Here is a 15713-nt window from a genome sequence, read left to right on the forward strand (position 1 = left end):
TAAGCTCAAAGGCTGGAAATCCTAGACTTCTTTCCCCTCGGCTCCCAAGGCTGATGGTTCTTCTTCTACCGTATTCTTCAGATTCATCCACCCCTCCCTCTGCCCCTTAGTCCCACAGGCAGAGTCCTCTCTTCACTTCATCTGCTATGGGGGCCAAAAACGGAGTCTCAACTCCATACATCTGCATGCACAGGGCACGCGGGGCTGTGCTAGAGGGGAAGGAAGTGCCAGGTAGACTCGGGCGAGAGCCCCTCACCCAGACCCCTCTCTAAAAATAACAAGAGCAGGCACATAGCACTGATGCTGTGCCAGCCACAGTTTGAAACATCTTTGACATTAAACTCACAGTACTGCAAGGGCTAGGAGGTAAGTATTGTCCCCATTTAACCAGTGAGGGAAACTGAGGCACTGAGGGACCAAGTAGCTTGCCCAAGGTCACGTAGCTAGCAAGCACCTGATATATGTGTGAACCCACGTAGTCAGGCTCCCCTAGTTTATGCTCAGTTCCTGTGGGTCTGCTCTGCCCACACCCCATCTAAAGAGGCAACAACTGCTTTGTACCAGCTGATCGTTTCTGCATAAGAAGGCAAGTTCAGAACGGCCTGACTGGACTTCACTGATGAAACAGTGAATAAGAATCCGCCTACCCACCTGAAACTATCACAGTATTTGTTAATTGGCCTTATCCCAATACAAAATAAAAAGTTTTAAAAACTTCAACTTAATTGGAGTTTTTCAAATGGATAAATACAACTGTATTTAAAAAAAAAAAAAATCTGCCTGCCAATGCAGGGCACACGGGTTCCATTCCTGGTTCAAGAAGATTCTACCCCCCCCCCCACAAAAAAAAAGATTCTACCCACCTCAGAGCAATTAAGCTCATGCACTGCATTACTGAATCCAAGTGCTGCAACTACTGAATACCTACAGCCTGCGCTCCGCAACAAGAGAAGCCACCGAAATGAGCCCACCCACCGACTGCCACGAAGAGTAGCCCCTGCTTGCTGCAACTAGAGAAAACCCTCACAAAATAACAAAGACCCAGTACAGCCAAAAAAAAAAAAAAGAAAGAAAGAAAAGAAAAAGAAAAAAAAACCTGCCCAGTTGTTCCAAGTAGAACCAGAATCCTAGAATTTGTATGTGAAATATCCCGATCTTCTGAAATGTTGAATTTGTTGAAACAAGGCAGATGAAATAAAATACATCTGTGAGCCAGCTTTGGCCCATGAGCCACCAGTTGGCAACCTCCTGTGTCACAGAATTTTCCTTCTTTGCATAAACCATGGGAAAACAGGGGGAGGGTATTTTTAACCAGCAGCACTGGCCTGGCACCTGCCATTGTTCCTCGGGTTTCTCACTGCTGTTCTTTCCATTTCTGAATTCATAATCCTAGAAGCCTGATTTTCTATAACCTGACCCCCTCCAAAAAAAATGTCATCCCAACTCCTTCATTATACCAACTCCAATTTTTTTTCTTACACTGGGCTTATAATTTTGATTTGACTCCTCCTCAGGGAGGGCTGTCAAGCATCAGAAGCAGAAGAGATCCTATTTGCCCCCATCTCCTCTTCTCTGGTTTTGAAGAAAAATTTCCTTCCAAGTGTTTTAGGACCAGTAGATCCTTTCCCAACTGTATCATTACTTTGCAAGGGCTATTCATTCACACTTGAGTATGAACCAGGCTCTTTCCAAATGGAATCCACACCAGGAGCAGGGCTACGGGGAATGGCGCTGCATTTGGGAGTGGGATTGGGGGCACTAGGGTCTGCCTTGCTGAGTGTGTACTCAGTTGCTGTGTTGTGTCTGACTCTTTGAGATCCCATGGACTGTAGCTGGCCAGGCTTCTCTGTCCATGGGATTTTCTTGGCAAGAATACTGGAGGGGGTTGCCATTTCCCCCTTTAGGGGATCCTCCTGACCCAGGGATCAAACCCTCCTCTCTTGCATCAGCAGGTGGATTCTTTATCACTGAGGATAGAGGGCAGAAGCTGAAGGGCTCAGACCCCTTCTACCAGCTCTCACATCAGGAACCAAGTCCCGTGGTTGAGCAAGTATGATGCCCCCAAGTCCTTTGGCTAACACCTCTCTGTCCAGAAGTTTGGGCTCAGGGCGGCAAATTTGAGGACAGCTCATCCTTAGAGATCATAACGCCATCGGACAGGATGCTGCCAAGCGATGTCGAACCTTAGGGCCTTTACCCTTGCTGTACCTTTCTCCTAGGATGCTCTTTCCCCAGATTTTCCCATGGCTGCTTCACAAATATCACCTCCCAGAGAGCCCTCGATCGAAATTGGCCCTCCCTCCGACCCTTACCTCTACACAAGTTCATCACTCGCTTTATTTTCTTAATAGCATTTACCACAAAAAGATATTGTCTGTGTTTTCCTTTAGAGTGTAAGCCCTCTTCACCCTTTGGTTCCATAACTCCCCTCCGACCTACTTGGTCCTACTTAGCACAGGGTTGCACTAGGAGCCTCGTAAGCTTCCCCAGCTTCTGAACCCGTAAAGCGGACGCCTCCTACAGCGCTGCCGCCTTGAGCTCCCCCTGACGGCCGAAGGACGTCACTGCTCCAGCCCGACACAAACGCGTGGACACTGCCTTGGACTCTGCTTTTCTTTATACCCGAGGGCAGGAGAGGTCGAGGCCCAAACGAGGGGGCGTGGTAAGTAGTGGGCGGAGCCTTGAGTGTGTGTGGGAGGGGTCCCGGAGTCGGGTGGTGGGCGGGGCCTAAAGGGCGTGGTCGGTAAGGAGGGCTCACTTCAGCTCCAGTGGAGTGGGCGAGTCACAGGGTGAGGGGGCGTGGTCCACCGTGCGCCCCGCCCCCGAAGGTGGGTGGGGCCTCCGTGGCTCTTGCGGGACCTGCTGCGCCTACATGCCGGAAACAACGCCGTTGGGCTCCATGTCGGTGAGGTTTCCTCGCAGGTCCTGCTCCTCCTCGAAGGCCTTGAACAGTGCATTGAAGTTACCGGCTCCAAAACCCTGGGGCGGGATAAAGGAGATGAGCTGCGGAGCCCAGAAAGCCACCTGCTGAGGACAGGCAGTCCTTAATGGTACCTGGTGATTGTGGCGCTGAATGACTTCCAGGAAGAGCGTGGGCCGGTCCTGCATGGGTTTGGTGAAAATCTGCAGGAGGTAGCCTTTCTCGTCGTAGTCCACCAGGATCTTCAGCTCCTAGGTAGGAGGCAGGGGACTAGGTAAGGGGCAGGCTGGCTTGCCCCCCTAGCCTGAAATGGTGGGATCCTTAGAAAGGCCATGGGGGTTCCTGCACCCCCAAAGCCAAGAAAAGACCATTTTCTGCAGCAATTCCAGACACTTCCAAATAGATTCCCCCAATTGTCCTCTTAGCACCTCCCCACTTCAGACCCTGTGTCAGCCACCTAAGGCTGGTGTGGACCACCCAAGTACCGCCCACACAGCTCTTCGGTGCTTCTGTTTTTGTCTCCTTACAATCCATCTTCCACACAGACAGAGATCTTTTAGAAATCAGATCATCTCATTCCCCTGTTTCCATTCTCCAGTGGAAACTAGAACTCTCCCATGTGGCTGCTGGGAATGTAAAATGGTACAGCTGCTGTGGAAAACAGTCTGAGAGTTCTTCCGAAAGTTAATAGTCGAGTTACCATATGACCCAGCAATTTCACTCCTGGGTATCTACCCAAGAGAATTAAAACACGTCCACACAAAAACTCATATCCAAAGGATCATAGCAACATTATTCCTAGGAGCCAAAAAGTAGAAACAAATATCTGTCAGTGAATGAATGGATAAGCAAAATGTGGTCTCTTCATCCAATGGAATATTATTCAGTTTTATAAAAAGGAACACAGTACTGACACAGGTGTCCTGGATGAACCTTGAAAACTTTATGCTGAGTGAAAGAAGTCAGTCACAAAAGATTACATATTATATGATTCTATTTATATACTTGTTTAGAAAAAAGCAACTCTATAGAGACAGAAATCAGTGATTGCTTAGGGCTAGGGGTGAGGAGAAGGTAGACAGAGAGATTGGGAGGTGGTGGCTAAGAAGTCTGAGGTCTCTTTTGAAAGTGATGAAAATGTTCCAAAATTGATTTTGATGATTGTTGCATAATATAGTGAATAGCCAAAAACCACTGAATTTTTTTTAAATGACATATTCTGTGACTTGTATATCAATAAAGTTGTTAAAAATAAAGCCAAGAAAACCTCCAAAAAAAAAAAAAAAAAAAACCAAACCCAAACCTCCAGTGGTTTCTGACCACAGAAGAAAAAAAATCCAGACTCCTAAATAGCCTACCAGAGGAGTTGGCTCCTGCCTACCCCTGTGACCTGGGCCACTCCTTAAACATTTCCCTTCATCCGCTCTGGCCCTCTTTCCGTTCTCAGATACTCAGAGCTTGCTGCTGCCTCAGGGCCTTTGCACTTGCTATTTCCTCTGCCAGACTGCTCTTTCTTTAGAGCTTCATGCAGCCAATTGCCTCTCATCATCTAGATCAGGGTTCCCCAACCTCTGGGATCTATGCCTGATGATCTGAGATGGAGCTGATGTAATGATAATAGAAAAAAAGTGCACAATAAGTATGATGTGGTTGAATCATTCCCAAATCATCTCCCCCCATCCCTGGTCTGTGGAAAGATTGTCTTCCATGAAACTAGTCTCTGGTGCCAAAAAGGTTGGGGGCCATTGAATTAGATTTCACTGAAATGTCACCTCCTCAGAGAGGCTTTCCCTGTCTGCCTCCTATGTAGTAGTCCCAGGTCACTCTCTGTCATAGCCAGTTTAAGCACCAACTCTCTCTCTCTATAATGGTGTTTGTATTACTTATTTATTTGTTTGTCATCTGTCTCCTCGCTAGAATGCAAGTTCATGATGGCAGGGCCCTGGTTTACTCTCCTCCCTCTCCCTCACATCGCAGAGCCTGATGCCAGGTTTAGATGACGTTTGTGAGGTAGGATGGAACTCAGGGCTTGTTCTCCTTGGCTGACCCAGGATCGGGCCCTAAGCCTCACCTCCAGGATATCAATATTCTCCTTCACCCGGATCTTGGCCGACTTGAGCTTCTCCCGCAGTTGTTTGTAGTATGTAGATGGAACGGCCAAAAACTCCACGCCTCTCTCTCTCAAGTGGCGAATCTGTCTCAGCGCAGGGTCAAGGTCAGTCCTCCCTCCATGCTCAACACCCCCAACCAGGTAGAAGTGCTGAGCCAAGGTCCCTTTCCCAGCCCCATCAACTGCTACAGTGCAATGTGACCTTATCCCCTTCCACCTCTGGGTCTTGTGGGTCTCATGAGAAGAACTGCAATCACTAACACTTATGGAACCTCATGATGTGCCTGTCTTGGCTTCCCTGGTGGCTCAGTGACAAGAAATCCGCCTTCAATGCAGGAGACCTGGGTTCGATCCCTGGGTTGGGAAGATCCCCTGGAGGAGGGCACAGCAACCCACTCCAGTATTCTTGCCTGGAGAATCCCATGGACAGAGGAGCCTGGTGGGCTAAAGCCCATGGGTCACAAAGAGTCGGACACGACTAAAGGGACAGCACACACACATGCATGTGCCTGTCTCAAGCACTTTCTATGTACTGTCTCCTTACATTGATGCAGTGATCTTCTGAGACATTTGGATGATTATTCTCCCCATTTCATAGCTGGGAAAACTGAGGCCTTGAAAGATTAAGTATCTATTCTCAACAGAGTAGCCAGGGGAGTTTATTAAAATACTAGTCAAAGTATGTCACTCTTCTACTTACCCCACCGTGGTGTCTCAGAGTCAAATTCAAAGTTCTCACCATCTGCCGACTTCTACCTTCTGACCTCATTCCTGATCCCTCTCTCCTTTGTTCATTCTGTTCTAGCTGTTCCTTTTTTCTTTTTAATCTTTATGTCACACCACATGGTGTGTGGGATCTTAGTTCCCCAACTGGGAATCGAACCCATGCCCCCTGTGTTGGCAGCAGAGAATTTTAACCTCTGGATCACCAGGAAGTTCCCTCAATAAGCATCTATTGAGCAAATGAAGAAATGAATGAAATGAAGTTGCTATGGTCATGCAGTGAATTCTTGGTTGCGCTGGGACTGAATGGTACAGTCCAGGCTCTTGTCCACTTGGTCACCCAGCCTCCCCAGAGGCTGGAGCCATAGACTCAGAACACTTAATTTGACTGGAAGGACCTACTGGATCCTATGACTTAATATCCTCATTTTCAAGTTGAGACAACTGAGGCCCAGAGAGGAAGTTGAATCCCTGGAGACACACAGCAGGTCACAGGTAGAACCGGGTCTAGATCCAGGCTTCCTGTTACTCTGGCACTTGCTTCTTCTGTAGCAGAGAGACTGAACTCTCTGGGGGTGGCAGTGTGCCTGCACATGAATGGCAGGAGCCAGCAAGGGAACCCCATCAGCTGTCTGGGCCAGTGAAGGGGACCCAGGACTGCCACTTGCCACCCCCACCCCTGGCCCCTGACTCAGTTTGCAGAGTTTGGCTCTGGAGCTGAATGGGAGGTGAATTAGGACCAGGGATAGGCTTCTCACTGCTGTGATGATGTCTTTGGTCTTGAGAGCAATGTGCTGGACCCCAGGGCCCCCATTATAGTCCACATATTCCTGCAGGAGGGAAGCAAGGAAACCATTGTCAGTGGCTCCAGCCAAGAGCCTTAGCTGAGAGAGCCCTCACACTTCTTCCCTGCTTCCCTCTTTCCCTGCCAAGGTCCCTGGGGCGGGAGACAGAACCCACCTGGATCTGGGACTTCTTCTTGCCCGGTGCTGGCTCATTAATGGGCATCTTGATGGATTCCTCATAATTGGCCACCACGATGGACCTCAGAGAGCTGTACTCCGTGTGCACCTGCGTGTCATCCACGGACCAGAAACGGTGGAACTGCAAGTTCTTCAGGTACCTGTGGGGTTGCCGGAAGGGCCCGCTGGCTCTGAGTGCCAGCCTAGGACTGGCCCTCTGCCCTTACTCCACCTTCCAGAATTTGCTCCCTGAGCAGGCATTAAAAAGGGAACTGCCTTTCACATCACACACATCATAGATTTTAGGACAGAGTTCCTTTGGGTGGAAGTAAAGCATCTGGTAACAAGATCTGTATACATGATGACACACCAACAGATGGAGGACCTTTTTTTTTTTTAAAAAAAAAGCATCATTCATTTATTTTATTAAAAAATAAGTTTTATTTTTTAGGTTACTTTGTGCACATGTGGGATCTTAGTTCTCTGCACGTGTGTGTGTGCTCAGTCACTTCAGTTGTGTCTGACTCTTTGTGACCCTATGGACTGTAGCCCACCAGGCTCCTCTGTCCATGGGATTTCCCAGGCAAAAATACTGGAGTGAGTTGCCATGCCCTCATTCAGGGGATCTTCCTGACCCAGGGATCAAACGCTTGTCTCCTGTAGCTCCTGCCTTACAGGTGGATTCTTTACTGCTGAGTCACTGGGAAAGCCCCTTAGTTCGCCGTTTGTCAAACCTGTGCCCAGTTGTGCAGTGGAAGCATGGAATCTTAAGCACTGAAACACCAGGGAAGCCCCTGGAGGTGCTTTTGAGAAGGGGTACTTGCTTCTAATGTGCACCCATGAGCTCTTTGGGTAGTGGTGGCCTTCCTCTACTGACTTATTGGAAAAGACACTGATGCTGGGAAAGATTGAAGGCAGGTGGAGAAGAGGGCATGAAAGGATGAGATGTTTGGATGGCACCACCGATTCATTGGACATGAAATTGTGCAAGCTTCAGGAGATGGTGAGGGACAGAGAAGCCTGATATGCTTTATCCCATGGGGTTGTGAAGAGTTGGACACGACTTGGTGACTGAGCAACAACAACAAAACCTTCCTTCAAGCCTCCCTGAACTGTGACACCCCCTGTGCTGATTCTCCAAGGTTTCCTGGAGGGAGGATCGGTGGGTCAGTTTGGGCCTTAAATCACCAGATCTCCATGGTGACAATTTTACAGAGAACAGATGAACCAGTGACCTCAGGCTAACCTCCCCCACCTTGTGCTGTATTTCCTGATAAGACTGGGGAGTGGGTCTGTCACAAGTGTGGGAAGGGCTTGGGCCAGGAACTCACCATTCAGAGGCAGACACCATCTCTTGATCAGGCTGGTTTCCCACAATGTGATCGATTATCTCAAGACTGCAGTTGGGCCTGGAGAGGGAAATGGTTAGCGGGTGAGGAGAAAGCTACTCCCTAAATCTCCTTCTCCCTACCCCTCAATAACAATAACTGCTCATTATTCCATAGCACTTACTATAGACACTTTATTTGCATCCACTCACATACTATTACTAGCCTCGTTTTACAAATAAAGAGACCGAGGCTTAGAAAAATAACTTGCTGGGACTCCCTGGTGGTCCAGTGGTTAAGAATTCGCCTGCCAATGCGGGGGATGCAGGTTTGATCCCTGGTGGGGACTACGATCCCACATGCAGCCGGGCAGCTAAGCCTGTGTGCTACAACTGCTGAGCCTGCGTGCTCTGGAGCCTGCGAGCCACAACTAGAGAAGCCCATGAGCTGCAGTGAAGACCCAGCACAGCCAAACAAGGAAGAAAGAAAAGTAACTTGCCCAGGTTAAATAGCTGGGAAGTAACAGCTGAGATCTGAACTAAGGCAGCTAGGTTCCAGAGCCCGTGCTCTTCGCCTCTATGCTGCCTCTTCAAGCCAATCCTGGGGGATCCTCAGGGGTTCCCCCAGCAGGTCCCAAGATGCTCTGCCCACCCTGCATGGACGACAGGGCCTTACTTTCCACCCTCCCCAGTTCCAAGGGGCACTCACAGCTTGGAAAGTTGCGGGTCCATGAACGCTGGTGCCTCGAATCCAGGCAGGAACCGGCCAGTATAGTTCATCTTCTCCACCAGGGTGTGTGTCGTGTCCCCATACTGTGGATGGCAAACAGCCTGAGGTCCCATCCCTGCTGAACCCAGGCCACATTGCATGGCGCCCACACAGCCCTGGGTTCCAGCCCACACCTGGCCCTAACTCCAAGTGTGATCTTGGGCAAGTCACTTCCCCTTTCCCAAATGAACTGCAATCTGACATTTGGGAATTTGACAGTCTCCCCACAGAACCAGAAGCTCCTTGGGGGTTGGGATGATGTCTCGCTCATGATACTGTCCTGGCTCATTGTAGGTGCTCAATACAAATATGTTGTCTGCTTGAAGAATGATGAGGGCATTAGTTTAAATTGTATGGAAGGATCCTTTCAATCACTCTAACAATCTTTGCATGTGTGTGTGCTTCGTCGCTTTAGTCGTGTCCGACTCTTCAGGACCCTATGGACTGTAGCCTCCCAGGCTCTTCTGTCCATGGGATTCTCCAGGCAAGAATACTGGAGTGGGTTGCCATGCCCTCCTTCAGGGGATCTTCCCCATCCAGGGATCGAACCTGCGTCTCTTACATCTCCTGCATTCGCAGGCAGGTTCTTTACCACTAGCACCACCCGGGAAGACCGTAACAATCCTTAAGTTGTAGCAAATCTTGAGGAGGGGGACTTCCCTGGTGGTCCAGTGATTAAGACTTCATCTTCCAATGCAGGGGGTGTGGGTTGGATCCCTGGTTGGGGAGCTAAGATCCCTTATACCTTGCAGCCAAAAGCCAAAATATAAAACAGAAGCAATATTGTAACAAATTCGATAAAGACTTTAAAAATGTTCCACATCAAAAAAAAAATAAATAAAAATAAAAACAGAAATCATGAGGAGGAAGAACCTATGATGGTCTCAGGTGCTAAACAGGCTTTGTTGGGTATCTGCCAGTGCTGTTGTTCTAAGTGCTATGTATGAATCATCTCATTTGATCCTTAAAATGACCGGAGGGAGGGATCACAGCTGAAGGAACAGGCCCAGAACTGTTAAGTAGTGTGTGGCAGGTCACACAGGTGGTCCTTGCTCATTTAAATGGATTCACAGAGAGGTGAAGTGATTTGGCCAAAGTCACACAGCTTGAGTGGGGAGGGGCTTCCATCCCATCTCCTTCCCCAGACCCACCCATCTCCTTCCTTCGGAGCCCCTACCTGCTGCTTGCGGTCCCATGCTCTCACCCCCACTGGGGAGGAAGGAAAGCCCAGAGAGGGGTGACTAGGAGCCCTCCTCAGCCTCTGCACACCAGCCAAGAATACAGGAGATCGGGGTCCAGGGAGAATTTTTGTGCTTTGAGGCACAAGGCTGGGATGGTATAATGGAGTCAGGGGTTGGGAAAGGAGGGTCCTGGCATCTCTGTGGGTGTAGGCAAGGTGGAGGCTCCAAAGTTAACTCACCGTCTGTAGCACAGCAAACTTCACCTTCCCAAACTTATCTTGCTCTACCCAGGGCTCCCGCACGATCTTGGCGCCTCGTTCCCGGGCTTTCTGCAGAGGAGATGGGGTGGGGAGGCAGTCAGTGCTGGAGCCTCAGGGAGCCCTTTGGCTGCCCCTGCTGGATCCCCTCTGTGTGGTCCTGCCACAGCCTCTTCTTTCAGTGTTTCCAGCCCCAGGCAGGAACTTCAACCAACTTTAGCTGTTGCCCTTGACACTCATGCTTCATGCCCATTTGGCAGATTGGAAAACAGGCCTGGGGCTGCGGGGGACAAACCAGGTGAGGGTGGGGTCTGTCCTGCCTGTCCTGTGCTCACTCACTCTGTGGCCCTGCCCCTGCTCTAGTCCTCAGTTTCTTCATTTGTGAAAAAGGGTAGTGGGATAAGTTGAATACCACCTGGCATTTATTTATTTATTTTAAAAAACATTTATTTATTTGGCTGCACCGGGTCTTAGTTGCCGCTTAGTTGCCATGGGGTCTTCTTTGTAATAGGCGGGCTCTGGAGCATGTAGGTTGCCCCACAACATGTGGGATCTGAGTTCCCAGACCAGGGATTGAACCCACATCTGCTGCATTGGAAGGCAGAAGTCTCCATGCTGGCATTTATTGAGCACCTACTATGTGTCAGACCCTCTACCAGTTGCCTTACATGCATGATTTGTGTGTTTATTTAGCGAAACCTCATTACTGTATGTCTATGCTTATCACATGTCAGGCATTGTTGTAAGTATTAACCTCTTAAATTCTCACAGCAGCATTACATGAAAGGCACTATTATTGTCTCTTTTATGAATGGAGTCATTCACTGAAAGATGAGGACACTGAAACACAAAGAAAGTAAGTCATTCACCTAAAGTCACATAGCAATTAAGATTCAGACACTGTAGTCTGCCTCTGGAATCTACACTTTTAAACCTCTAAACTGCCTCTTTTTAAAAAAGAATTAATTAGTTTATTTGACTGCACTGGGTCTTACTTGTGGCATGTGGGAGCTGGTTCCTTGACCAGGGATCGAACCCAGGCCCCCTGCACTGGGAGCTCAGAATCTTAGCCACTGGACCACCAGGGAAGTCCCTAAATTGCCTCTTGAATACAGTGCTTGGTACAGAATCATGCTTATGAAATGATAATTATGATCTCGTTCCCTCTTTGTAACAACTCAGTGAAATGGGTGGTTATTCCCATTTTACAGATGCAGAAACTGAGGCCTGGAGAGAGACTGCTTGGCTACTAAGGGGCCAATGTCACTGGAACTCAGGTATGTGTCAGCCAGCATCTGGGCACATCACTCCAGCGTGGCAGTACCCTCCAGCCCTGACTGATGGGAGGTCCCTGTGGCAGACAGAGGGCAGGCTGAGGCTCCCTGCTTTGTCTCCACACCAGCCCAGGTGAGGTCTCACCTGCACAATGTAGTCACAATCCTCCACCTCGAACGCAATGTCCTTCACTCCATCGCCGTGTTTCACCAGGTGATCGCCCATCTCTGTGGTCGGCAGGGGAGGCAGGTGATGCTGGAGTCACTGCCCCTCCCCTGTACTCTCAGCCTTCTGGGTTCCATCTCCTTCTGGGCTCAGGCCCCCTCCCTCAACCCTAACCCATCCCTGTGTCCCTGACCCCCACCCACAGTACCACATCTCCACTCCTTGGCATCTTGAACCCTCCAAGGCCCCCTCACCTTTGTTCCAGGGGTTGAGGGCAGAGGAGAAGATGAACACAATCTAAGATGTAGAGGAGAAGGGGGATGTGGCTGGTGGGTCAGGTGAACTTGTGGAGGTGTACCCCCAGCCCCTCTCCCTGCCCACCAGCAAGATACCCCTGGTGGGGCATTAGGACCACTTCCTCCTGCCAGGCAGGACTCTTTTTTTTTTTTTGGCTATGCCATGTGGCATATGGGATCTTAGTTCCCTGACCAGGGTTCCAACCCATGCCCTCTGCAGTGGAAGCACAGAATCTTAACCACTGGACTGCCAGGGAATTCCCAAGGACTCTTAATCCTGGGTTCCTGCCCCTTCTCTGCCTTAGTTTCCCCTCTGGTCCTGAGGAATGGGGGCTTCCCCGTGCCAGAGCCACCTGGGGTCCCAGGATGAGCTGGTGGTCAGGTCTGCCTGTGCCTGTGGGGAGAGCTCCAGGGACCTACGGACCAGGGCATGGCTCGGAGTTCCAGCTCTGATGCTGGAAGCCTTTGCCCACTTTTCCCGAACATCCATAAGACCAGCATTGGGCCAGGCTGAGAAGGAGACCAAACCAAAAAGGTCCCTGTTGCATGTCGTACAAAGGTGCCCATGGGGGCTGATGTCAGCACAGGCTCCGATAACCACACCAGGCAGCCTGGAAGAGCACCCAGCCAAGGGAGGAAGTACCTCGTGGTCTGCTGCACCCAGAGGTGCCAGAGCTACCAGGGAGCTCCGAGACCAGCGTGGGGAGAGACGGGCCTCCTGGAGGAGTGGGGGTCCAGAGTGGAGACTCACCTGCCCTTGCTTGACCACGTGGCTCACCACTTCCCGGGAACCGGTCTCCAGGCCCTTGTAGGCTAGGGGCTCAAAGCCCAGCTTACTGCAGTAATATGACGCAGCCTGAATCATAGAGTTGCAGGCAGGACTGTGAGGGGTGAGGTGCTGGCCCCCACCTCCCCAGCATGTCTGCCCCGTTGCCCCAGGTACTGTTCCTCCTGGGAAAAAAGCCTGGCTCCCTGGCCCATGCTGATGTCCCTGAAGTTCCCCGCTGGGGTCCGCAGCCCAGATTGTGTAACTAGGATCCAAAGAGTGACTGTCCTTCCCAGGACACTCCTAACACTGGCCAGGATCCTCCCTCCCAGGGGCCAATCACAGACCCGGCCGGAGGCCTGTCCCTGTCCTGGAGGCCCCCTTGCCTGCCCTCTGCCCAATCCCAACACCTTGCCCCAGCGTCTACCTGCTTGGCATTGCCAACCCAGAAGGTTACGGAGTGAAAGTGGAGGAATCGGCCGCTTTCAGGCTGCAGAAGGAGAGAAGGCGCGAGGCTGAGTCCCTAGAAGTGGGTCTAGAAAAGTGTCAGTGGAGAGGGGTCCCCTAGCCCCCTCCCTTGTGCCACCCTCAATCCCAGAAGTGAGGACAAGTCACCTCACCCCACCCCTCTGCCCTGAAGCCTTGCCAAGCCTCGAAAGAGGGTTCTCATGTAGAAAGTGAGTTCCTGTGGGCTTGGGATTGGTGAGCCCCACCCACTGAGGAGGCCTGCCCAGGTTTCACAGGGTGAACAGTCTTATGCTACAGCAGCAAGGATTTAAATTAGACCTTAGAAAGAACTTCCAGACACGATTAAGGGATTGGCAGGAATTTAAAAAGAGGTAAAAGTTTTTCTTAGGAAGGCAAGGTTGAGTTGAGTTCAGTCGCGATGAGGTCAGGGGAGTGGAGAGATGAACCTGAGCCTGTATCCAGAATGTCACGTACCCACTGAAGCTATTCCTCTTCTGCTCTTTGCTGACATCCCAGGCTCCCAGGGCCCTGACCCCACATTTCCCCTCCTGCTTACCTTCTCTCCTTTGTCGCTGTAAGTTGTCTAGGGAGAAAGAAAAGAACAGTAAGACAGACATTTGGACATCTCACCACAGATCCCTACCATCACGTAAGGCTGCCATGGCCCTAGGCAAGCTCTTTTTTTTTTTAAGCTTAGGCTTTTTTTTTTCTTTCTTGAGTCATGTATTTTTAATCAAAGGATAATTACAATCTTTTGTTGGTTTGTGCCATACATCGCCATGGATCAGCCATAGGTGTACATATGTCCCCTCCTTCTTGAGCCTCCCTCCCACCTCTCACCTCCCACCCCATCCCACCCCTCTAGGTTGTCACCCCAGACAGGCTCTTACCATGATTGATCGTGGTCACACTTCCTGCTGAGAAGGCTGGGACTAGAGGCCAGCCGGGTGCTGGACAGAAATATTTAACATGTAGCTGGCTCCGCCCCTGGCTTCCTGGCCTACCTGGGGGTGGGAGCTGATCCTGGAGGCTCCTAGGCCTGGAGACCTCTAATCCAGCCACAGCCTCATTGGACAGGGTGATGCTGCAAGGCCTAGAAAGGGGGAGTGACACACCCAAGGCCACTAGCCAGTGGGGCACAGAGCCAGGCCCAGATGCCAAAGGCACGACGTTCTTTCCAGGACCCTGTGCTGGGATTTCGTTCGATCTTTGCCCTCCAGAATTCAAAGCCCAGAAGCCAAGGCCAGCTTGCATGCAGAGGTGACTCCAGAATTCATAATTAAGGGCAATTTGAGGGGCATTAGGAACTGGTCCTGAAGCCCTGTTTGTATAGCAAGTGTGCATTTTATATTTAGGTAAAATGGTTGCATTCCATAGTGGTTAGAGGCATGGATATGGAGGTTTGAATCCTGGAGCTGCTGTTAGTATATACTATGTGACTGGGGAACGTTACCAAACTCCTCTAAGCCTCATTCTCTCCATCTGTAAGATGAGAGCAATGGTAGTGTGGCAGGACATTAAATGAGATAAACATAACACACAGTAAGATCTCTGTTAATGCTGGTTATAATTAGTTATGTTTCTTTGGGGTTGGAGGAACTGATGGAGAATAAGGGGAGCTTGATGTTGCCCCAGCCTGGTTTTTTTTACAAAAAGTATTATTTATTTATGTTTATTTATTGGCTGCACTAGGCTTTCATTGCTGCATGGGCTTTTCCCTAGTTGTGGCAAGGAGGGGCTACTCTTGGTTGTGGTGCTTGGCTTCTCTCTCCTTTTTTTTAAACTTAGTTTGTTTGTTTGTTTATTTATTTATTTATTCTGGTCGCACTGGGTCTTTGTTGCTGCACGTGGGCTTTCTCTAGTGGTGCTCGGGCTTCCCACTGCGGTGGCTTCTCCTGTTGCAGAGCACAGGCTCTAGGCACACGGGCTTCAGTAGTTGTAGCACTCGGGCTCAGTAGTTGCGGCTCATGGGCTTTCATGGCTCTTCTGCATGTGGAATCTTTCTGCACCAGGGACTGAACCTGTGTCCCCTGCACTGGATCAACAGGGAAGTCCCAGCCTGGGTACTGGGGAAAAGGTTGTGGCCCTACCCCTGGCCTGGAGTGGGTGGGATGTGGGAGCTAATGCCCTGGGAGGAGGAAGGCCCGGGTTCTTCCCCAGAACCCCCCACACCTGAATCTTCAAAGCTCAGTTCCCTGGAACATGGAGTGGTGACTGCTGGCCAGCTGTGGCATTTACCTGAGGGCTCCAGGACAGCTCCCCCACCCTCCTCTAACTCCACCTCAGTCCCCAGAAACCCCATTGCTGAGCTGTCTTCTTAGGGAACTGACTTCATCAACTATCCTCATTGCCTGAAACAAAAAATCTTTCTGGTTCCTGATGTTGGCAGTCTCAGCCTGTGACTATACCCCTCACCCACTGTCTTGCATTTTGGCTCCCCAAATGTCCTGCATTAGCCTTTGTTGTTGTCTTTTGAAAGTAATGTTTATTTTGC

At 50.3% G+C, this 15713-nt stretch overlaps 1 protein-coding gene across 1 annotated transcript; it reads right to left on the bottom strand.

Annotated features, from left to right (window-relative positions):
- Positions 1-2599: 2599 nt before the first annotated feature.
- HPD (4-hydroxyphenylpyruvate dioxygenase) lies at positions 2600-14178 on the bottom strand. The gene is made up of 14 exons (XM_043901917.1): positions 14110-14178; positions 13776-13802; positions 13179-13241; positions 12737-12841; positions 11944-11986; positions 11669-11751; positions 10232-10321; positions 8752-8855; positions 8047-8124; positions 6714-6876; positions 6512-6583; positions 4992-5114; positions 3055-3171; positions 2600-2979 (listed from the first exon to the last, which is right to left on the bottom strand). Exons 1-14 carry the CDS (start codon positions 14110-14112, stop codon positions 2869-2871), a joined length of 1182 nt encoding a protein of 393 aa, XP_043757852.1. The 5' UTR covers positions 14113-14178; the 3' UTR covers positions 2600-2868.
- Positions 14179-15713: the final 1535 nt, after the last annotated feature.

Source organism: Cervus elaphus, chromosome 5 (assembly GCF_910594005.1).
Source record: "Cervus elaphus chromosome 5, mCerEla1.1, whole genome shotgun sequence".
Classification (NCBI taxonomy): domain Eukaryota; kingdom Metazoa; phylum Chordata; class Mammalia; order Artiodactyla; family Cervidae; genus Cervus; species Cervus elaphus.

Coding starts and splice junctions, on each gene's coding strand:
- HPD (XM_043901917.1), bottom strand. Junction 10,322..11,668: donor ATTGTGACTACATTGTGCAG/GTGAGACCTCAC, acceptor TCTCCTCTGCAG/AAAGCCCGGGAACGAGGCGC. Junction 8,856..10,231: donor AGTTTGCTGTGCTACAGACG/GTGAGTTAACTT, acceptor TGCCATCCACAG/TATGGGGACACGACACACAC.